Here is a 22,113-nt window from a genome sequence, read left to right on the forward strand (position 1 = left end):
ACCAACAGCTTCAGAAATAAGCAGATGAAACATCATCCAATAAGAACAATTGTACTTATATTACCATGCAGTTTAATTCCAGCTAAGAATTAATGCACAACCTTTGCATAATTATGCAGTAATTCATTAACAAATTCTTCAGCATAAGCTTTCTTAACTTTCTAAAATACTACTTAAATAAGGCGTCTACCTATCTGCTTCTCTATAAACAAGAACATCACTCACAGTAAAATAGTAGTATTGAACTAGTTAATTTTTAAATCATTACTTTTTGCAGCAGTAGAAATATTGTTAAACTAAAGTCACTGTCGCAATAAAAATTGAAGAGATATTCCCTAAACAAAAAGCGGGGAACAGAAACAAAGAATTCAAAGCAAAAACATTTTCAGTACATTCAAAAAAGAACTATAGGTCTATTAAGTTAGAAGAATAGAAGTTAGTTGCCAACAGAAAAAAAGTTTATTACAAAAAGAAATATCACACTACATCAAGTACGTTGTGCTGTGAAAAGAAGTCTGCTTAACTTCCAGAAACTGTTGACGATGGGAAAAAATGTGTATAACCACAACTAGAGTTTTCCAACAGCAATGCAGTACTCAAATAAAACTGTGTGGTAAATCAAAGAAATAGCAGAGGAAAAATGTGATCCATTTTTTAGTGAATCATCAAAAACTGTTGTCTGCCACTAGACCAAACATTGTAAGTCTTATCAGCTAAACAATCTGTCCAAATAATTAAGATCCCACTAAGAAGGCTAGAACTCAAGCACTGTTCTCTCTTCTTGAACCAAGTAAGTTAGAGAATGTCACCTACTAACAGGATTATTAACAGAAAACAGATAATCTGCCTCAGAAAACAGAATATGGATAATAAAAACTGAGAGATTCTTTTAATCTGAAGTCATATCATATCATATTACAGCTCAAGTGAACTGCTGTATACTACACGCATACACCTTTCTGCTTTTCTTGTTCAAATGACAGGTTTGAAATGTATTACGAAGGCTTTCAGTATACATTGTGAATCTACCAGAAAAACTCAGGTTTGCATATACGTTTTCCAGGTCTTTATAAAGAAACCTGCAATAATAAAAACTCATCTCCCAAAGACCTGCTCGTATCTTTGTCACTCTCTATGACGTTTTAAAAGCCATGGCAATCAGTTGAAGCCCTTGGTGACTGGAAAAAATAAAACATCACACCATTTTTAAGAAGGGTAAAAAAGATGACCCCTGGAACTACCAACCTATCAGTCTCACCTCTGTCCCAGGGATGATCATGGAACAGATCCTCCTGGAAGCTATGCTAAGGGACATGGAAGGCAGGGACACAATATAGGAGAACCTGCATGGCTTCACCAAGGGCAAATCCGACTTAACCAACCTAGTGGCCTTCCATGACGGTGTCATTCAATCAGTGGACAAGGGAAGTGTCACTGATGCCCTCTATCTGGACTTCAGTAAGGCCTCTGACACGGTACCCCACAACATCCTTCTCTCCAAATTGGACAGATATGGATTTGATCGGTGAACTGTTTGATGGACAAAGAACTGGCTGCAGGATCAAGTCCAGAGAGTGGTGGTCAATGGCTCAGTGTCTAGATGAAGATCAGTGATGAGTGGTGTCTTCTAGTGATCAGTGCTGGAGTCTAAACACTTTTAATATCTTCATCAATGACATCAACAGCAAGTTTGTTGATAATACACCAAACTGTGGGGTGTGGTCAACACACCAGAGGGATGGGATGCCATTCAGAGGGACCTAGACAAGCTTGAGCAGTGGGCCTAGGTGAACCTCACAATGTTCAACAAATCCAAGTGCAAGATCTTGCACCTGGGTCAAGGCTACCCTCACTACCAACATAAACTGGGGAATGTAAGGATTAATTATAGCCCAGCTAAAAAAGACATGGGGGTAATGGAGGATGGGAACTCAGACATGAACTAGCAATGTGCCCTCACATCCTGGACTGCATCTAAAAAAGAGAGGCCAGCAGGGCAAGGAAGGTGATCCTGCCCCTCTACTCTGCAGTGGTGAGGCCTCAACATGAGTACCGCATCCAGATGTGGAGCCCTTAGTTCAGGAGAGACATGGACCTATTAGAGCACATTAAAATGATGCATGGAATGGAACACCTCTCCTATGAGGACAAGCTGAGCAAGCTGAGGCTGTTCAGCCTGGAGAAGAGAAGGGTGAAAGGAGACCTGATAGCGGCCTTTCAGTATCTAAAGGGGAAAACACAAAGAAGGAGACAGACTCCTTAGCAGGGTCTGTGGAGACAGAACATGGGGAAATGGCTTCAAGTTCAAAAAGGGCAGTTTTAGGCTAGATATAAGGAAAGCATCTTTTACAGTGAGTGTGGTGAGGCACTGGAACAGGTTGCCTAGTATTGTGGTTGATGCTCTGTCCCTGGAGACCTTCAAGGTGAGGCTGGATAAGGCCCTGGACAACCTGATCTAGCTGTGGTGTCCCTGCTCTCTTCAGGGGAGTTAGACTAGATGGCATTTAAAGGTCCCTTCCAACTCAAAGGATTCTATGATTCTACCTTCTTATTCAGCTGCTTTCATATGGTACAGATAGCCGCAAGACAGTTCTAAACTATGACTACAATTGGATATGTTTTTTTGAATGAATACTTACAATTGAAGAAAAACATAATCATAAACTGGAAAAAACTTATTGAACAAAAAAGATTAAGTCTGCATTCTGGTTCTTCCATTTATCTTAAAGTTATAAAAATCTGCATTTACATCTTAGTATTTTGTATTGTCTGAGAAACACAAATCTACTTAGAAAAAATAAAGTCCCAGGAGCTTCCCATATTTTTATGGAACATAAAATGACAAGGCAACTGACAAAGCTTCTCAGAAAAACCTAGTATTTTATATTTATTTGCAAGAGAGAGGGCAAAAGTGTGTGTCTAAGAAGTTAAGACCCTTTCTAAGAACATTAAAGCTTACATTTAAATCCTACCAACACATCTGTCCTCTGTATCTGCGAAACTTGCTCAGTGTGTGCCACAGATATTGTCCTTTGTGTTGTAGAAGCCAAAGGAGAAAGACAAAAGCAATGGGCATTACAAGCAGTGCAAGCTTCAAGAAATTAATTTTAACTCAAAGCATGTGGAAGCATGACTCACTTTTATTCTCTAATTTGATTTGACCATATCCAGAACATAAGACACATGAGTTTTTCTAACAAGTTAAAGTTTTATCTGTCACTCTTGAAAACAACAGAGAAGTGGACAGACACCTGATGCAGACTATTAAATCAATATTCCTGCTAATGTAAATATCAGGTTTTGATTTGAAGACCCTAAAAAATCCTTCCAATTCTGGAGCAGGCCTGCAGATAGTAAGAGGATATGTTCAATATAACATACTTCACACAAAACACTGTTGAAAATACAAGCATACTGTAAGAAATGAAATGAAATTACCTGGAGTATCTTGTAATGATCTTGATGTGAAAGAGCTTTTTCTTTTTTCTCCTTCAAGAAATTCATTTCTTGAACACTGTGTTTTTCCAGTAAATATTCTAATTCCTGAAAAGATTACAAAATACAGTAAGAGAAATTAAAAATGTTTGTGAACTGTGAAAATACAAATTTAGGTCATCATTCCAACCAGCTTCAGTTCTTAAGACAATGACATTTTCTACCATAACATCAGAAGATACTTAAAGTCAAGTATTTCTACATTTTAAATGGTTTCTGTCTTTCTACAGCTGAAAACCTTATTAAGTACTTTTAGAAAATGATTCCACTAAAAGGCACCTCCATCTCCAAAGTGACTAGAACCTTAACATTACCAAAACCATACTGTGGTCTGCTCCCTCCCCAGCACCATCATGGTGGTAGCTTTTCCCCACTGTGTGGCCCAGTCTGGCCCCAAGTATGCATCCGTCACTCAGCAACAACAATCAGTGTGTGATGGGTACTGTTTGGGCTGAAATCAGCACAAGGTGGTCGGGGGGAGAGCACAGTGCAGTGTTAAGGCTAATAATTGTATGCACTCTGATACACTGGCTACACACAGTACTTTGTACAGTGAACAATATGCAGCCTTGAATTCCATTTTGACAAAGGAATTTGTCAAAAGGTATAAAGATTGCTTAGAAAAATAATCATCTTTTTTTCATACATTTACAACCACATTTGCAGTTGACGTAAATACATTACTTGCAAGTTTTCAGATAGAATATACAGAGTTGAAACCAGACATTCAACTGAAAGAAAAATCTGATAATGCCTCTTTACTAGACTTCTATAAGACCTTTCTGATGAGAGAAAAATATCACTTGCTTCACAATCACACCTTGTTCATGTCATCACTTTTTTGGCAGTACAGATATATTTCTAAACAACTGTTTTTAAGGGTAAAGGATAAGAGTGAAATGCTTTGATGAACTAAGAAGTGCAAACACTTCCATTAAATCAGAGTGATGTGGCTCTTTTTTTAATGCTCCAATTAAAAAAAAAATTAAAATGCAAAATAAGGTTTGTTAGCTATTTTTAGTTATTGTTAGCTATGTTATTGTTAAAGTATATGTGGCCCAAGATAATTCCTCTTTACTCAGTGAGGTTCACAGAAGCCATGATGCAGTGCTTATCTCTTCGTATATCTCTCTTATAATCTGTACTTAACAGAGAATTAAAAGTTAACCTCACCCTAGCCCACCAGGGGGACACTTACTCTCCAGTGTCTTAGTGACCTTTGATTTACTCAGATACACAATGACAAGCACAGTCCTGCTTGGTACTCTACAACACTCAGTGCAGAAGCAATATGAAGAATTTAGTTAGTGTTATTGTTGTGTAGACAGCCAAAGGCATTTCCAACTTCAGAGACCACACACTCCCGCTTAACACTCATTGTTAAGACTTCAGACCACATGGCTTTACACTGCGACATTTAGTCTTTCTAAATACGGCTCAATCTGGTTATTTTCTCTTAAAAAGCTTTGTAAATGTCAGGGTGTTTGTTTTTTTTTTTTACAGCAAAAAGAAACATACCTTTTTAATTTTTAATTTTTCTTCCTCAGCAGCACAAAGATTGATCTCTAGATTTGCTAGAGTTTGTTGAAGGCAGCTCTTTGATTCATTTGTTCTCTGCAACTGAGCATCATCCAAAGCAATGGATGTGACTAAGGACTTATCTTCTGTTAAATTCAAAGAGGCAACTGGAATATCTACTTGAATCTATTTATAAGAAAAACAAAATGGTAAAGGAGATGGCAAAGACATAACATTCCAGTCAAGTTAAGTTTCATTTCCAACTGAAATTATAGATCTTAACTAATGTAAACACAACAGTTACTTATTGGTAATCATACTTTCTTGAGATTATCCATGCACCCTCTCACATATATGATGTGCTGGCCAAAAAGAAAGCTTCAACAATGGAACAGTAGCTAGAAGTTCTACTCGCATTCAGACTAAACCTTCATATCTCCTTTTCAAGCTTGCTTTTCAAGAAATACTTTGTAGAAGGCTTCTATGAAGGAAGCTGACATCAGTTCTGAATGAGGTCAAAACACTAAAAAGATGTGAAAAGGGGACAAGAGTGAAACAAAATCATTGGTCTCAAAACACCAGGCTTACAGGGAAATAAACTCTCCATGAATAAATCACTCCTTGTTTTTCATCCAATGAAGAATACAAACAGTAGCCATAGAAAGTGAAGTAATTAAACAGATTTTAATTAAAATCAGAGTACCTTTTTTAACCAAAATAAAAATACTGATAAGGCTTAATTTTCTTTTCCTAATTGAAAAAAAATTTAAAAAAAATAAAATTAAAAAAAAAAATCAAACACCTTACTTGTTTATATAGCTGCAAAGGAATTTCAAAGGAAAACGCCAGAACTTCAGCTACCATTTGTTTTCTAACAACTTTTTGAAAGCCAACAGCACTTGAGATTGGGGAAGGGGTAGCAGAGGAACATGTCAGTATGTTTTTTAGGAGAGGATTGAATGATACGATGTAATCAATTTCCTCAACACATAATATGAAAGCAATCACAACCTTTTGATTACTAAATTCAATGAAAAACAACCAAAAATAGCAGAGATCTCAACTGTATATGAATTTGTAAGATCCAGAATATAAAACAGATGGAAAGAAAGCTGCAGTTTGTTCTCTCAATTCACTTTCTGTCAAAAACAATGAGAAGCTAGATGGGGCCCGGGACCCTCAAAATAAGGACAAGGACCTGTTACCCAAGGTCAAGAAAAGGCCAAAAGAAAGATCAAAGGGCTGGAGCACATCTCCAATGAAATCAGGCTGAGGGAGCAGGGCTTGTGCAGCCTGGAGAAAAGAAGGATCCAGTGAGACAACTTTATAGCCTGGAAGTATTAAATGGAGGCTTTAAGATGGGAAGGGACTCTTAACAAGAGATGTAATGATAGGACAAGGGGTAAAATAGTTTCAAACTAGAAGAGGGTAGATATAAACAAGAAATTAGAAATGAATTATTTACTCAGAGTGTGGTGAGGCACTGGCACACGATGCCCAGAGAATCTATGAATACCTCATCTCCGGAGGTACTCAAGGCCAGCTTGCATGGAGTTTGGCAACCTGATCCAGTGGGAAGTGTCCCTGCCCATGGTTGGGGGGTAGGAACTAGATAATCTTTAAGTTCCCTTCTAAACCAAACCATCTTACCATTTTTTGATTCTCCAAATTTAAGAGAAAAAATTAATTCTAATTACGGGGAAAAATAAATGTTAATTCTCTAAATGCAATATCACGTAAGAATTAATCATGATTATATAGAACTGTTAAATCTGTAAATATATGTGAGAGGTAGATTGTGGTTTTGCAGTGGAAATTTCTAGTATTTCTGTATGTAGCACAGGATAAGTTGCCTTTCACAAAGAAAGCTTCTGAACAAAGTAGAGTTGAGACTGGGGCCTTGCAACCTAGGTTAAATTGGCACAGGCACCAGTGTAGGGAAGGGGAGAGTCCGATACAGGACAGAATTAGTGTGCAGACTGGTGAAAATACTGTCCTCCTATCACCATAAAAAGTACAGAATATACCCAGCAGTTTGGTAATACACATCGTATGGAAGAATAACATAGCTATGGAAGTGTAACTGTGGCTATGGAAGAGTAACATAGCAACAGCGTCGGAAGACTGTGAGCCTGAGACACTCAACCAATGAGTGCCATAAGAAGCTTTACCTGTGTTGAACCCAGGGTATATAACAGAATGGATTTCACTGACTAGTTGCGCTATTTCTCCCTTGTCAGTAGAGGGTGTGCACCCATTATTGCAATAACGAATAAACTGCTCCTCACAGAGATCTTTGCCTGATAAGAAATTTTTGATCTTGAGTGTGTTTCTCACATATACACACAAGTATATAATTATAGAATTTTTTGTTACCATTTCCTATTTTCATTCCTAGTACTATAAACATGCCCTTAATATACTTATCACTCTTGCAGTCCATACCAAACGAGTATGGAATTTCCCAATTAGAAGACTAAAACACTATTTCCCTATGTCCCACACTCCTAAAGAATCAAAAATTATTTTACTTGAGAATCTAAATCACAAAATCATCAAAGGGCCAGCATTTGATCTTAAAACACAAACTAAATTTGTACAGAAAAAATGTAATGCTAAGATATTTAATACTTCAAGTTCTCATGTTGAAATACAGATTATGACTGCTCTTTTACCTGTTCTTCAAGAACAGCTGAGTTTATCACATTGTTGGCTGTCTGAATAGATGTTGCCACATTATCACTTGATAAAGTGAGTGAGTCAGAAGGATCCAGGAAGGACGAAGGCACACAATGCTCCAAATGAACATCAGGAGAAACATTCTGAGATATATGGACTTCAAACTCTAATGCAAGGAATAGAAACAGAAAAACTTGCAAGCTGCATTCAAACACTGTTTCTGAAATCTAAACATATCACAGTAGGAAGAAGTTTAAGGAGTTGTATTCAAATAAGACTATGTAACTTTCACAAAGTAATTGCACTGAAATGTAACCCCATACAAAGTTATTTTAAGTACTACCACATCAATGACATGCAAATTTATACAGTCACACTACATTTATACTTGTAACTTACACAAAGGCTTCGGGAGGCAACTGCCATCAAAAACAGAAGTCTTAACTACTGTCTTTTCTCAGAGCTTTTCAGTTTCAGCATGATCTTGAATCAGTTTAAGACAACTGTAAAACCATATTCGTAAGTTCCTACCTTTTATAAAGTTTTACCAAGACACTTGATAAAAGCAAGTTTTCATTTTCGGACAGATCAAAAAAGATAACAATATAGTTATCTTTTGATAAATTTAATAACTTTATAGCTAGTAAAGCAAAAATGTAATTAAATATTGGTGTGAGTTCTCTCATAGCAATTGCCATTTATGCTATACGAAAAGAAGATATTAACCAACACTGCACTATAGAAACTAGAGTGCTTTTACGACAGATTCAGATAAACACTAAGTAAAAAGTTACTTTTTTAATTTAATAACAAAATCCTGTGATCTTTTCATAATTCTGAGGTGCAAACTCTACTGCCATACCACCAACATCCACCCTTGATATTGCTGGTGAACATAAGGAGGCATTTCTTTGAGAATATTTATGTCAGCCCAAGCAGTCAGGGCCATTAAGTATTTCACGAAAGAAAAAAAACACTAAAATAACATTTTCTTTGACATCATTTAATGATTACATGTTGACAGTACTATCCTGAAACTCCTGACATAAAGAGGCCTTTCTGCTTAAGTGCATTCAAAAGGTATATGCAGTTGCACTAGATAAAGTAACTCACATTAGTATATCTGGTGAAATGCAGAGATTACCTGAGCAAGGCTCAGATTCTCAAAATCATCATTGAATGAATTGCATTCATACACATGCACAGAACAAGTAAACATATATATTGGCCTAAATATACTCAAAATGACAAATCTGATCCTTGAATCCAGTACACTATGTTCCACCTTCTTTACCTTCCCCGTTTTGGGATTCAGGTTAAGAAAGATGCAAACCTTTATCTACCAAAAAGAAAGAAGACTACATAACAGAAAATCATCAGGATCTTAAGCAAAGCAAGAGTGTATTTGGACATGTGGAGAGGAAAACATACAAACAAACAAACAAACAAGGAAACTGGATGAAAATGCTAGAGAACAGTATTTCAATATTAATAATAATAATAATAAAAAGTTTAGGTAACCAAGACCAACAAAAATACACTTGGAAACAGCAGTATTTTTAACTCTTCTCCATCATCTTTAGTGTGACTTTTCAGGTTTCCTTTATGTAACATAAGGTATTGTGAAATCAACTAGAAGATTCTGCTTAACTTTTCCCTGACCTTCCAAATGTCTACTCACAAAGAAAAGGCAGCTTCCTAAAGCCATTACTTCTTCTGTTAGTTCAAATGACAGAGATGATGACAGAGAACACTACCTTTTGAGCTGCTAAAAAAAAATAATAATTACAACAAAGCCAACAGTAAGATCTCGGTTTTATGCTGTCACTTGATATCCTGACTTTCAGAATGAAATCTGTTTTCAATAGATGGAACATCAACTAAAGTAACATACCAGACAGTTCTGATTGAGCAGACAAGATGTTTCTGGGATTAAAACTATTAGCTCAAACAGAAAAACCTAGCACAACACTGATTCCCAAGTTGTTACCATTCATACTTTTGTTATGATCACTGGAATACAGCCATTTTCAAACAAATAATTTATCACAAAAGCAAAAAAACATGAGACTGAGACACACTAGACAGCCATTCAAATAATACTTTTTTTGTGTGTGTAACTTTCTATAATCAAGTTGAGCTTTCAGTGACTATAAAAAGTGTGTAGCTTTCAGTGATAATAAAAGTTTAAGATTTTGAGGAGCAAGAAAAAAAAACAATTAAAAAAAAAAAAAATCTCAATTCCTCAACTGTCAAAATAACACCTGGAAAATAAGGAGAAACAACTGATAACCACTCTGAACACTTTGGCTTCAACTAAACACATGACCTTGCAGAAGACAAGGCAAGCCTGAGGTATCTTTTTTATTATTTTATTTTATTTCTTTAAACAAAGCTTTCACTTTCAGCAGCAAGGACTCATCACTAGGAAAATCTAATTAACATTTGCTATGTCTATCAATCAAGATATCTTAATTCATTCTTTTTGAGTATGTAATGGTGATATGAAATTGCATTAATATTTTAGTTTAGCTTAAAACATGTTTATGAAGATCACCCCTCAATACCGAACATAATATTATGTTTATGTTTATTGCATTATTATGCTTCTGTTTTGTAATCCTGGATTGTGAGTGTCCTGCTGTTTTCTCTCTGACAGATCCTGAAGTGTTTAACATCCCTCTGGGGGATGAAGTAAGCTGAAGAAGGCCTTAGTTACAGCAGGCAAATGCAGCAATGTCAGCTGTGTTGGTCTGCCCATTAATACAGACTCATAAATTCATGACTGATTGCCTACCCCAAAACAGAGTTCTGTGCCCTCCAGCTACTCTCTTACATAAAAGGATACTCCCTGTCCCAGCTTTTTCTTCTTAAAGGGCCTACCCTTCATCCATTCCAACATTTTAGTCATTCAAGCTATCTCTATCATTTTGTCTGTGATCTCAGTGAGATCATAGTTCTGCACACAGACTTCTAATTGCTCCTGTTTGATCATCACATACTGTGTTTTAGAGTACCAGCCACTTCATAGAGGCCCTGTTTGTACTGATTTCTCAAAAGAGAAATGAGAGCTCTGCTAATAATGCTATTCTACATGCATTTACTTATGTGTGCAAACTTGGGGTGATCCTAGTTCAGCCTTGTTTTGTTGATTATAATGTCTTCTATTTCCACCCACCCAGACCATTTGCTTGTCACTCTATTCCCCATTTCCTCACTCAGTCACTCCTTCTCCCTGTCTCATAATTGAACATTTCATGGACTTGTTTTGCTCTTTTTTTTTTTTTTTTAGGTTTATGTATTACTGTTAAAAAACAAGGAAAAGAATTTATATAAGACAGTTCAGAATACAGACTGCATTACAGATTAAAACTAAACTTTCACTTAGACCATCTGATAATTCACTTGCGTAAAGGTACAAACAGGGTTTTTCTTTCAGAGCAACAACACTAAGTCTTACAAAAGAAAACCAGACTGATTCATAACAGAGTCTACATGCATTGCTCTGAAAATAACAAGTCCTATTTATGTTCATGGAAACTGCAACAGATACAAAGAGCACAGTAAAGTTATTTAATGCAAATTCTCAGCCACAAAGCACCATTTTTCAACACAGACACCAATATAAAATATGCATTATTGTCAGCAATGAACTAGAGTCTGTGCACTGTCACATCACTGTCACTGCAGCTGACATGCACCATCCACCTCTGAAACACACCACTTATCACCTCACTGTGCTAATATCCATTGTTTGGTCTCCATAAGCATTCAGCAAGCACCCGTGGGTGCCATTTTTCTGCAAGGAGGAATTCTGTGACACAGCTTTGCTTCATACACACTTCCATGTCAGACATCATTTTGTCAGTCTGCTCCTCTGCTGTCATTTGTTGCATGGAACAAAATGTAACAGAATATTGGCGGGAAGGTTCAGTCTCTACTGCCATACCACCAACATCTGCCTCTGACACTGTGAGCCAACATAATAAAATGGGAGGTATTACTTTTAGATCAGCCTTCATTCTCAGCCCTTGCAACAGACTCTCCATACTTCATGTTGAGAGTATTCTTTGAGTAACAAAGTTCCTTTTTTTCCTATCCAAGACTGACTTAAGAGGCAATAAGCATTTCTCACTTGTATTCCTCAATAAAGTGCAACTTTGAGAAGTACAACTTCTGAAAATAATTACTCAGGAACATCCTTATGCCTACCTTCCACTGCTGTCTACTATTTTACTGCATATACACACTTATGTACTAGCATTTTCAATGAACAGAGAACAGGAATACATTATTAACAATTTCAATGCTGTTTTTTTTATTTATTGTTAATCCAAATCAATACCTGTAGGAAATGCTGCCCATGGAATAGCAGGAGATGTAGTCTGCTTGTCACCATTACCACACTCATAGCTCTCTGCTGCCTACAAACACAGGAAAAAAATTATACTATTTATAAAATGCTGCATGTATATATAAAAAAAAAAAAGTTTAAATATTTATTTACCAAAGTTTTCATATAGTAAACAAGAACGTAAGTTTCTAAGCAGTTTATGTAATTACACTGAGTATGCGTCAGAAAACTATAGAGTCGAGTCAAATATAAATAATCTATACAAGGAGAGTATGTCTGTCAGCAATATAAAATGCCTGAGAAATGAAACAACATAAATGTAGTAGTATAATCAACCAGATACATGGTATGTATAGACGTATGAGAGACATGTTTATAGCGGAACAAATATCAGCTATGTGTAAAAAACTGAAATGTAGCTTAAGAAGATTTACGATACTTGGGAATACAATACTTAGGAAATTAAAGACTAAACAAAATCTATTTATCATCCCCTATCTCAGTACTACTACAGAATGAAATATTAGACCCCATTACTAAAGTGCATAACTTCTAATTTGACATTTTCATGAAGTTAACAAAATTAACAGAAGCACAGGTGTAATATATTCCTTGAACAGAATACTGTCAAAACTGTTTCCACATAAACATCATGACATCCAGTTAGGTTTCAAAATTAAATCAACATACCTCAAATCCTCCAAAATCATCATCATCCATTTTTCAGCAAGTACTACAGCATGGTAGAAATCCTGATTTAAAAACAAAACCAAAATCACTAATTATTCATATCTTGTTTAGCCAAAAAATTAAAATTTGTAAAATGAAAACTATCCTGTTCATTTTAAAGAACAAACTTATTTAAAGTAGTTAAATCCTGAAGACCAGCAAGATAAAGTAATACAATGAAATACGCTGCAGGAAAATGAGTATATTTCATTAGAATCATAGAATCATCAAGGCTGGAAAAGACCTAAAAGATCATCCAGCCCAACCGTTCACCTATCACCAATAGCTCCCACTAAACCATGTCCCTCAATATAACATCCAGTCGTTCCTTGAACACTCCCATGGTCGGTGACTCCACCACCTCCCTGGGCAGTCCATTCCAGTGCCTGAACACCCTTTTTGAGAAGTAATATTTCCTAATGTCCAGCCTGAATCTCCCCTGCCGCAGCTTGAAACCATTGTCTCTAGTCCTATCACTAATGACACGAGAGAAGAGGCCAACCCCCAGCTCACTACAACCTCACTTCAGGAAGTTATAGAGAGCAATAAGGTCTCCCCTGAGCCTCCTCTTCTCCAGACTGAACAATCCCCGCTCCCTCAGCTGTTCCTCATACGGCCTGTGCTCCAGACCCCTCACCAGCTTTGTTGCCTCCTTTGAACACGTTCCAGGGCCTTGATGTCTTTCTTGCAGTGAGGGACAATTGGTCATTTTTACTGGCCAGTTTCATAAGACAAATGTGTTAATTCTATGATCAACTAGGAGTCAAAAGAAAAAAATGGACTCCTACATTGTAACTCAGTTAAATGACAGATGAATAAACACCTGAATACAAGGGCTACCTAGCTCATCTATGTGCTCTTCCTAGCCTTATCACCTTCTCATTCAGAAGAGTATTCAGTCATCCAAATGCTTAACTTTAATTCCACAAGTTACCTGAAATCATCCCAATGTACAAGTACTACAAAAGATCAAGAACCCTATAGAAAAAAATAAATAATTTCACACAGAGGTTACAAGGGCTAGAGCTGCAAGATTTCTTTAAGAAGCAAATTTTTACTGGTACAAGTAAAATGGGTTAGAACTTTTAAGATGGAATTTGAAAATCTTCAAGAGAAAAGATAAGCACAATGATATTGAGGAACTTTTCAAAACAAGACAGCAACAACTGCTTTTTAAAATGAGAAAACAGGATAAGTTAATGTTTAAGTTATGTCTATTGCTCTGAAACACAGAAGACAATTCTCTAGTACCTACATAAATGATACTTAGAGCAACATAATCCAGTTCATCTGAATATTTAAAAAAAAAAAAAGCAAAAAACAAAAACAAACAAACAAAAACCAACAGATTTTCAGACCATAGGATTCTGAAATGAAGAATTTTCTTAATTAATAATGAACATAACTGAATTTAATGACATGGAAATACGCAGTATACTTTACAGCTCTGAGATCATGAATTAAAAGATAAAAACAGTGTCTATTCTTAAGTTGTTTTTTCCAAATCAGCACCATGATTAAATCAGATGTTTCCTGCATTTCCCATTTATTCGTAGCCGTCAGCACAAACTGCAGTTCAGAAAAATCCTGCAGTGAATTTCTGGAAATTTTTTTGCTACCACAGAGGTCCTTCTCTAGGTTTCATGGAGGGGTTGATTGAGATTTTACAAACTCATCAGCATTTTTGAGTTGTAGCCCTAAATTCTGTGGTATTTTGAAATATTTATAGTTCAGCTGACATTCCTTTTACAAAACTGCAGGATAAGTTACGTTGCTAATGAAAGTAACCCAAGATATACATGTCTGTTCGTGGAAAGATATTATACATAAATATGGGGAAAAAAAAAATAGAAAAAAAAAAATCAAATCACCAAGGTACGCAAATGAAGGATGACACAAAAAACTTCTAGGCTTTGGGGCTTTTTTCTTAAATAAAATGTCAAAACATTTGTAAAGTTAATTGACCACAGTTTATAGGACGGAGAAACTTAATACTATGAAAGCACATCCTCAGAAACAGAACAATTCAAAAGGTTTGGAGTACATCTCCAAATTTCTGTCAAACTGGACACATTCAGTTTATATCTGTTGAAAAACATTACCAGGAAAAGCTTAAATAAACATCTTCCAAAGTTTAACATATTTATTTCCAAGTTGTTGTTGATAAACTTCAATTACATCAATACTATTAAAATGTAAGTAGATCTGGTTCAGCTAAAAAAAGATCATGATCCAATAATTTCTTTTTATTTTCAGAACCACACATCTTTTAAGGGACTGCAAATGTTTAGTTTGTTTTTGAGGGAGAAGGTGATTGAGTATCTCCAGTCAGTATTAATCTTAACTTCACGCATTCTGTTAACATTCAGAGCTTTAATATGCTATTGAAATTGGAACAGCAGTGCAGAATCAAGGCAGCAATGTATAAATGAGAAAGTGAATATACATTACTAAATGGCATTCCAAGACAAGTTGGCAAATTATAGAGGCATTGTAAAATTTAACCTAAATCTGAGGTACTGAAAGGTATCTGAAAATTCTGGATGAATTATATTTAGTATAGAAGGCTGCTATGTTAAACAAGCTACTCTTCATTTAAAAAGAGCTTCAGTGTGAAAAAGAATGTGAACTGCTATATACATAAAAGCATAAGAACACTCAATAATTGCATTCAGTTTATTTGAATTAAAACATACTATAGTAATAGGCCTTTTGGCATCAATGATCACAGAAACACTTCTAGTGTCATTTAACCCTGAATATAGCCTGATTTACTTCATAACAGAAATTTTATTTTACTATACTTAACACAGTTGATTCAGCTAACAAAAATGTTTCTGGGAAAAGGTGAAATTGCTTTCTTAACTCTTACTTTTCCTCCAAACTAACTGCTTTAGAATAAACTTAGTCTAAAAACATATTCCTGAAATATATCTAATACTTTCAATGTGGCTTAGCACCTTAACAAGAACTTTTAAAACTATATAATAATAATGTTCTAAACTTATTCAAAGAAACAGCATTCATATAGCAATCAGAGCTAAAATCTTTAGAAAGGCAAATGACTATGTTATCTACACCATGCATTCCATGGCTTCAGGTCCCATAGGCTCTATTAGAAGTTACTTCGAAGTACCACATTAGAAAAAACAGATTTTCTCATCAAAGAGCAAGAGCAACTCTCTTTTTCTCAGAACCAGTTGTTAAATCTCAACTGGACAAAGTACATTCCACATTCAGTACCACGCTTTAGAACACAAACTGGAAGAAATTCAGAGATGTGTAACAAACCAATTTTGGAAAGGCACACTAAATTAGAGAAGTTGGCTGAAGGAAAACAAACAAAAATCTATATAATATGAAAAATAATATTAGAAGAAGAAATTTTATTTATCATCACATGCACCACTTTTCTGCAGTAAAAAGAGATGTCTCTGGAGGAAAAACATGTATTAAACATTAGCAAGAATTTCCAAGAAGGCAACAACAAACCACAACAAGAACACTTTTAAGTACTTAGAGATACATAATATACAGAATAATAATACAGAAATAAGTCACTTCTAACACACACAGATACACACACACACACACACACAAATGCAGGGTAAAAGAAGAAAGAAGAATTAACTTGTTATTGGCTCCATCCTCTTTACATTACATTTCACATACAGCATTCATATTCTTCAGTTCGTGATCAGACCTATCTTGACTTAACATTACCTTGTTTCACAAATTTTAACAATCATTTCTTGGCTGTTTGTGTAACATGATTTTGAATCATTTCCCTGTTCCATCTAATTGGAAGAGAGGAAAACAATATCCCAAAGAAATCCAAGAAGTATCAATGGTGTTTCTATGTCTAACTGCTAATCCACTGATTTCCAAGCCTTCAGAAATTCCATATGAATTCTAGGCTAAATGATGCTAGGAAGGATCCCTTGCTACATAGAATACACATTCACACATTTAAATGCACCTCTGCTTTTGAACAAAAAGCTAAGTTTCTAGTCCATAAAAAAGAAGCACTAGCTTGCTTACATATTTTGTTTAATGGAGACAAAAACAAACAAAAAATAACAATAAACAGGAAAAAAAAACCAGAAAAATCAGAAAGTAACTGGCAAATTTGGAAGGTATTATATGTAAGCAAATTACAATGTATAGACTAAGTCCTAATGAACTTGGACAATAGACATTTCAGAAATTCAGTGGTTGACACGTTCAATATCTTAGTATAAAAAGTATTTACTAGGAGACACTATCTTTCCAAGAATATATTACTTCTTGCATAAAACTCTTCTTTCCTTATGGACTTACATCTTATAGAATCATAGAATCATTTGAGTTGAAAGAGACCTTTAAATGCCATCTAGTCCAACTCCCCTGCAACAAACACAAGAGGTATCTACAGCTAGGTCAAGCTGCTCTGAGTCCCGTATAATCTTGAACATAGCCAAGGATGGGCCTTTTATCACTTCTCTGGGCAACCTGTTCCAGTCCTTCACTATCCTTATTGATAAGAACTTCCTCCTTATATCCAAACTAAATCTCCCATTCTTTCATTTGAAAGAGTTTCCCCATATGTTATTACAACAGGCCCTGCTAAAGAGTGTGTCCCTTTCCTTCTTCTGTCTTGCTTTAGATACTAAAAGGCCTCTAGTAGCTTCCCCCAGAGCCTTCTCTTCTCCAGGCTGAACAGCCACAGCTCTCTTAGCCTGTCCTCATAGGGAAGGTGTTTTATCCCTGGAATCACTTCTGTGGCCCTCCTCTGGATGCACTCCAACAGGTCCATGTCTCTCCTGTACTGGGGACTCCACATCTGGATGCAGTATTCCAGCTGAGGTTTCACCAGTACAGAGCAGAGAGACAGGATCACCTCCCTTGACTGGCTGCCAACACTTCTTTTGATGCAGCCCAGGATATAGTTGGTATTCTGGGCTACAAGGGCACACTGATGGCTCATGTCTGGATTATCATCCACCAGTACCCCCAGGTCCTTTTTGCCAAGGCTGTGTTCTATCATTTCTTCTCCTAGTTTGTATAGATGGTGGATGTTGCAGCAATCCAGGTGCAAGACCTTGCATGTGGATTTTTTTAAAACTCATGAGGTTCTCCTGAGCCCACTGCTCAAGCTTGTCTAGGTCTGTCTGGTTGGCATCCCGTCCCCCAGGCATGTCGACTGCACCACACAGCTTGATGTCATCTGCAGAACTCCTGAAGGTGCACTCAGTCCCACTATTGACACCACTGATGAAGATGTTAAAGAGCACTGACTCAGTACTGACAGCACTCGCCACTGATCTTCATCCAGTCATTGAACCACTGGCCACCACTCTCTGGGTATATATCATAACCAGTTCTTCAAACAATGAACAGTCCATCCATTGAATCCACATCTTACCAGTTTGAAGAAAAGGATGTTATAGGGAGCCATGTTAAAGGCCCTTATTTATGTCCACACTGAAGACATCAGTGGCTCTTCCTTTGTGCAGTGATAGTTATACGACCATAGGCAGCCACTTGGTTGGTCAGGAAGGAGTTGCCTTTGATGAAGCCATGCTGCTTGCCCCTTATCACCTGCTTGTCTCCTAGGTGTATTACCACAGCCTCCAGGAAGATATGTTCTATGACCTTCCCTGGCACTGTTGTGAGGTTTACAGGTTGGTAGTTCCCTGTGTCATTCTTTCTACCTTTCTTAAAAATGAGTGTGACATTGCCTTTTCCCCAGTCACCACAGACTTCACCTGACTGCTCCAACTATCACTGAGAGTGGCCTGACAACTACATCAGCCAATTCCCTCATGACTCTAAGAGGCATCCCATCAGAATCCATAGATTTATGGATGTCCAAGTTGCTAAACTGGTTGCAAACCTGATCTTTGCTCTCAGCAGGAGAGACGTCGCTCCCAGAGTTCCCACCATTGGAATGATCCATTCAGGGAGTGTGTGAAGAGCAGCTACCAGTGAAGACTAAAGCAAAAAAACGTTTTGTGTCATCAGAATTGGAAAGATTACATTAAATGCTGATAACCGAAAGAAGGATTAAAAAAAAAAAAAAAAAAAAAGACAAAACAATAAACCAAACCAAACAACAAACCCAAAGCAACACACACAGTCTTACCATGACTAACTGATGCCTGTTACTGGAATTAAGAAACTGTAAAATTAGGTTATCAACCTCCAAAATGCAGACTCACAGAAATTATGGCCAGAAAAGACACAGGAAGGAGGAGTTAGCCTCCTTTCCCAGATAACCAGCAATAGAACAAGAGATAATGGCCTTTAAGTTGTGTCTGGGGAGGTCCAGGTGGAATACCAAGAAATACTCCCTCTCACAAGTGCTAAGGTATTGGAACAGGATGCCCAGGGGGGCGGTGGTTTTACTGTCCCTGGAAGCATTCAAGAAAAGAAAGAATAAGGTAGATGTGGTACTGGGTGACATGTTTTAGTGAATATGGTGGTGATGGATTGATGGTTGGTCTAGATAATCTTAGTGGTCTTTTCCAACCTTAATGGTTCTATGAAATACAGACGTGTACATATCTGAGATGCTTGCAGGCTTTGCTATAGAAAACAGAGCCACCAACACTCAATCATCAGTTTAACAGTCATCATGAGAACTTTGTGAAATACACTTATCTAACGGACAGACTAAAGTTACGTTTTTATACACAGGAAGATGTAAAGACTTTCACAGTGAATAAGACCAAAAAGAAAACAAAAAAAAAAAGAAAAAAAAACCACAAAACATAAAACACAAAACTAAGTTCAGAGAAAAAGCCCATCTTTTCTCCCGTCCAGCTGTTCAGAGAAGGGATGTTGTAATCCTCTATAAATCCTGGTATTCTTCATATCCAGAAGTCAAGATTAGCAGAGATACAAATGTTGAATTAAGAAGAATTCTTCATTCATCTAACTCAGATAAGAATTCAAATGAATTGAGTCCCGATCATTAAGTCAAACATAAGTTTGATTTGAGAACAGAAACAACCAATTCTGCCAGGTATTTACTACAAACCACTGCACTGTAATTTTGAGAAGGCAGCTACCTTACTTGCAGAATTTTGTACACTTCAAAGGAACAACTTAGAAAACACAATGCTCTTAGTGTTGTTTTTAAGCTTCCATTTCTGAAATCTGCCTTACAACAATATGTTGTTTGTAATGAAAAGCTTTTGCTAACTTTAAAAACACTTAACCAGATAAACTAAAATTGAACTGGAGAAAATTCTACAAAGATAGAATGTACATTCCACATTCAAATTTCAGTATTTATCACTTGTTTTGGGAAGTAAAGTATATATGTGATCAGAGGCAAACATCAGCAAGACCATGAGGAGGTAAGACCAGAACCAAGTTACCACACAAGTATACCATTTTTGACTCTATACTAGACCACAATCCATGGACCACATGGGGATTCCTTGACCAATCGTATGTACTCAAGACAACATCATCCAGAAGAAAAGACTTCACAAGTACCACAGCGATACTTCAAATTAAGAGGATGAACGGATAGAAGGTCTGTATAGTTTGGCTTCTAAACACTTTGGTCACTGAGATCTACCCACAGTCAGGAAAAAAATAGAAAACAAAAAAAACCATACAATTCACTAACAAGACAAGGACAGACTTAACCCCAGAGGGCTACCTCTTGTCAAAAGCAATATCAGGGACACATTTACTTTAGTCACTGAAGATTATACCTGCCCATGAGTCTTGGGTCAGCTGTTTCCCAGTTTAAGAACTTATTGCTTTAAAACAAAACAAAACAAAACCACCCTTTTTCATTGCAGGTATCTGAATACAAATAAAGACCATATTAGCTCCAGAGAAAGGATCGTACTGCCATTCTCCACAAATAATGGCCACTTTCTCAGAAGACTTAATTCTAACAACTTAAGATGTTATAGAAAGGCCTTCAAAGGTTTCCAGTTTCCAAGACGCACAGGAGAAACACCAAAATAGTAAAAATTCTGACCTACTGATGGAATGGGTAGTGCCCATAAACACTGTGGACTTTTCATTTCTGGATATACACAGAATTGAACAAGTCTCTTAACAACCTACGCTTTATCCTGCTTCAAGCAAAGTTTTGGACTTGGAAACCTCTACTTCCCTTCCATGCATGGTCTAAGATTCAATACTTTCAGTTTTATTAAGAGCAGTACAGCTAGGAAATGCATTGAATCACAGAAGCAGAGGCTGTAAAAAATAAAAGTAAATCATTCTCCAGTTTAAATTATACTACTAACAGACAATATCTGTTCAAGACCATTTTAGAACTGGTTTTCTTAATGACAAGTGAACAAACTTCCAGAGAAGAAGAATGGAAGAGAAGGTATATCTAGAAGTCTCCACTGACACGGAGGGGGACAAAGACAGCAAAATCCTAGTGAAATGTTTTTATCATGACTTCAGAAAACAGTCTTGAGTAAATCTCTTAAAACAAAGATATTTCCTGAGGAAGGGTGATGTGATGTTAGTGTGAAAAAAATGTTTTACAAGAACAATTGCATGGGGAATATTTAATCTCTGGAAGAAACACAAAAATTGGTTAGTTGATTAATTTGCTCAAAATCCTTCAATTTGGATTGTAATTAGTTCAAATCTCTCAAAAAAAGTTCATTAATTTGCACAATTTGTAACACATCTACAAATAGCAATTCCTTATTTTTTTAATTATTATTTTCTAAAGTTCACATTTCATAACAAATGAAAGGTTTTTTGAACCAAATTAAGATTCAGAAATCTCCATCTATATTTTATTCTTGGTCTTCGCAGATACGCTTTGTTATTTTCTGTTTCTCCTAAAAGAAGAGCTGCATTTCAAAACCAGAAAGGAAAGAGTTCATACAATTCGACACTTCAACTGTATGTTTAATTTTTGTAAACTGCTTATTCAGGTAACACAATCTTTTTACTTGGAAGGAAATAAACAGCTGGTACAAAAACAGTCACTGTTAAGGGTTTTGGAATGCTAGGACACACAGATTCTTCCATAACCTAAGATAAACCTAAGAAATTGAGGTTTTAAAAGTAAAATAGAATGGTCCTATTTCAAAGACATTTTTACTTAAGTGATTAAATTTCAACAACTTAATTGAGATAGTTAAGCTTCTCTATTGTTTTAACATCCAACAGATCTGAATGCCATCAAATATTTTTACAAGCAGAAAATGTATTTTTACAAGAACTTAAAAAGAGAAGTCTGTATGATGAAGTGAGAAGCTTTCCAAGCATAAAAGTTACTAAGTTTTAACTCAAGAGAACTTTGTCACTGACTTAAATAATGGAAAACAGAGTTTTTGACACAGTAACAGAGCATAAAAAAA

General features: G+C 36.2%; 1 protein-coding gene across 8 annotated transcripts in view; it reads right to left on the reverse strand.

Annotated features, from left to right (window-relative positions):
- Positions 1 to 22,113, reverse strand: part of CCDC91 (coiled-coil domain containing 91) — a 170,444-nt gene that overhangs the window by 140,034 nt on the left and 8,297 nt on the right. For 6 of the 8 annotated variants that reach the window (XR_001557089.3, XM_085522433.1, XM_085522448.1 and 3 more), the window contains exons 2-6: positions 12,737 to 12,798; positions 12,038 to 12,116; positions 7,689 to 7,858; positions 5,014 to 5,199; positions 3,439 to 3,543 (exon numbers count right to left, since the gene is read on the reverse strand). Coding sequence is in view for 7 of the 8 variants with exons in the window: in XM_085522433.1 (XP_085378559.1) it covers positions 3,439 to 3,543; positions 5,014 to 5,199; positions 7,689 to 7,858; positions 12,038 to 12,116; positions 12,737 to 12,766 (570 nt within the window). In the remaining variant the exon portion in view is untranslated. The remainder of the gene's footprint in view (positions 1 to 3,438; positions 3,544 to 5,013; positions 5,200 to 7,688; positions 7,859 to 12,037; positions 12,117 to 12,736; positions 12,799 to 22,113) is intronic. The other 2 variants (XM_085522459.1, XM_085522465.1) reach the window with 1 other exon arrangement.

Source organism: Coturnix japonica, chromosome 1, assembly GCF_054131305.1.
Source record: "Coturnix japonica strain WE chromosome 1, WE-NBRP24, whole genome shotgun sequence".
NCBI lineage: Eukaryota > Metazoa > Chordata > Aves > Galliformes > Phasianidae > Coturnix > Coturnix japonica.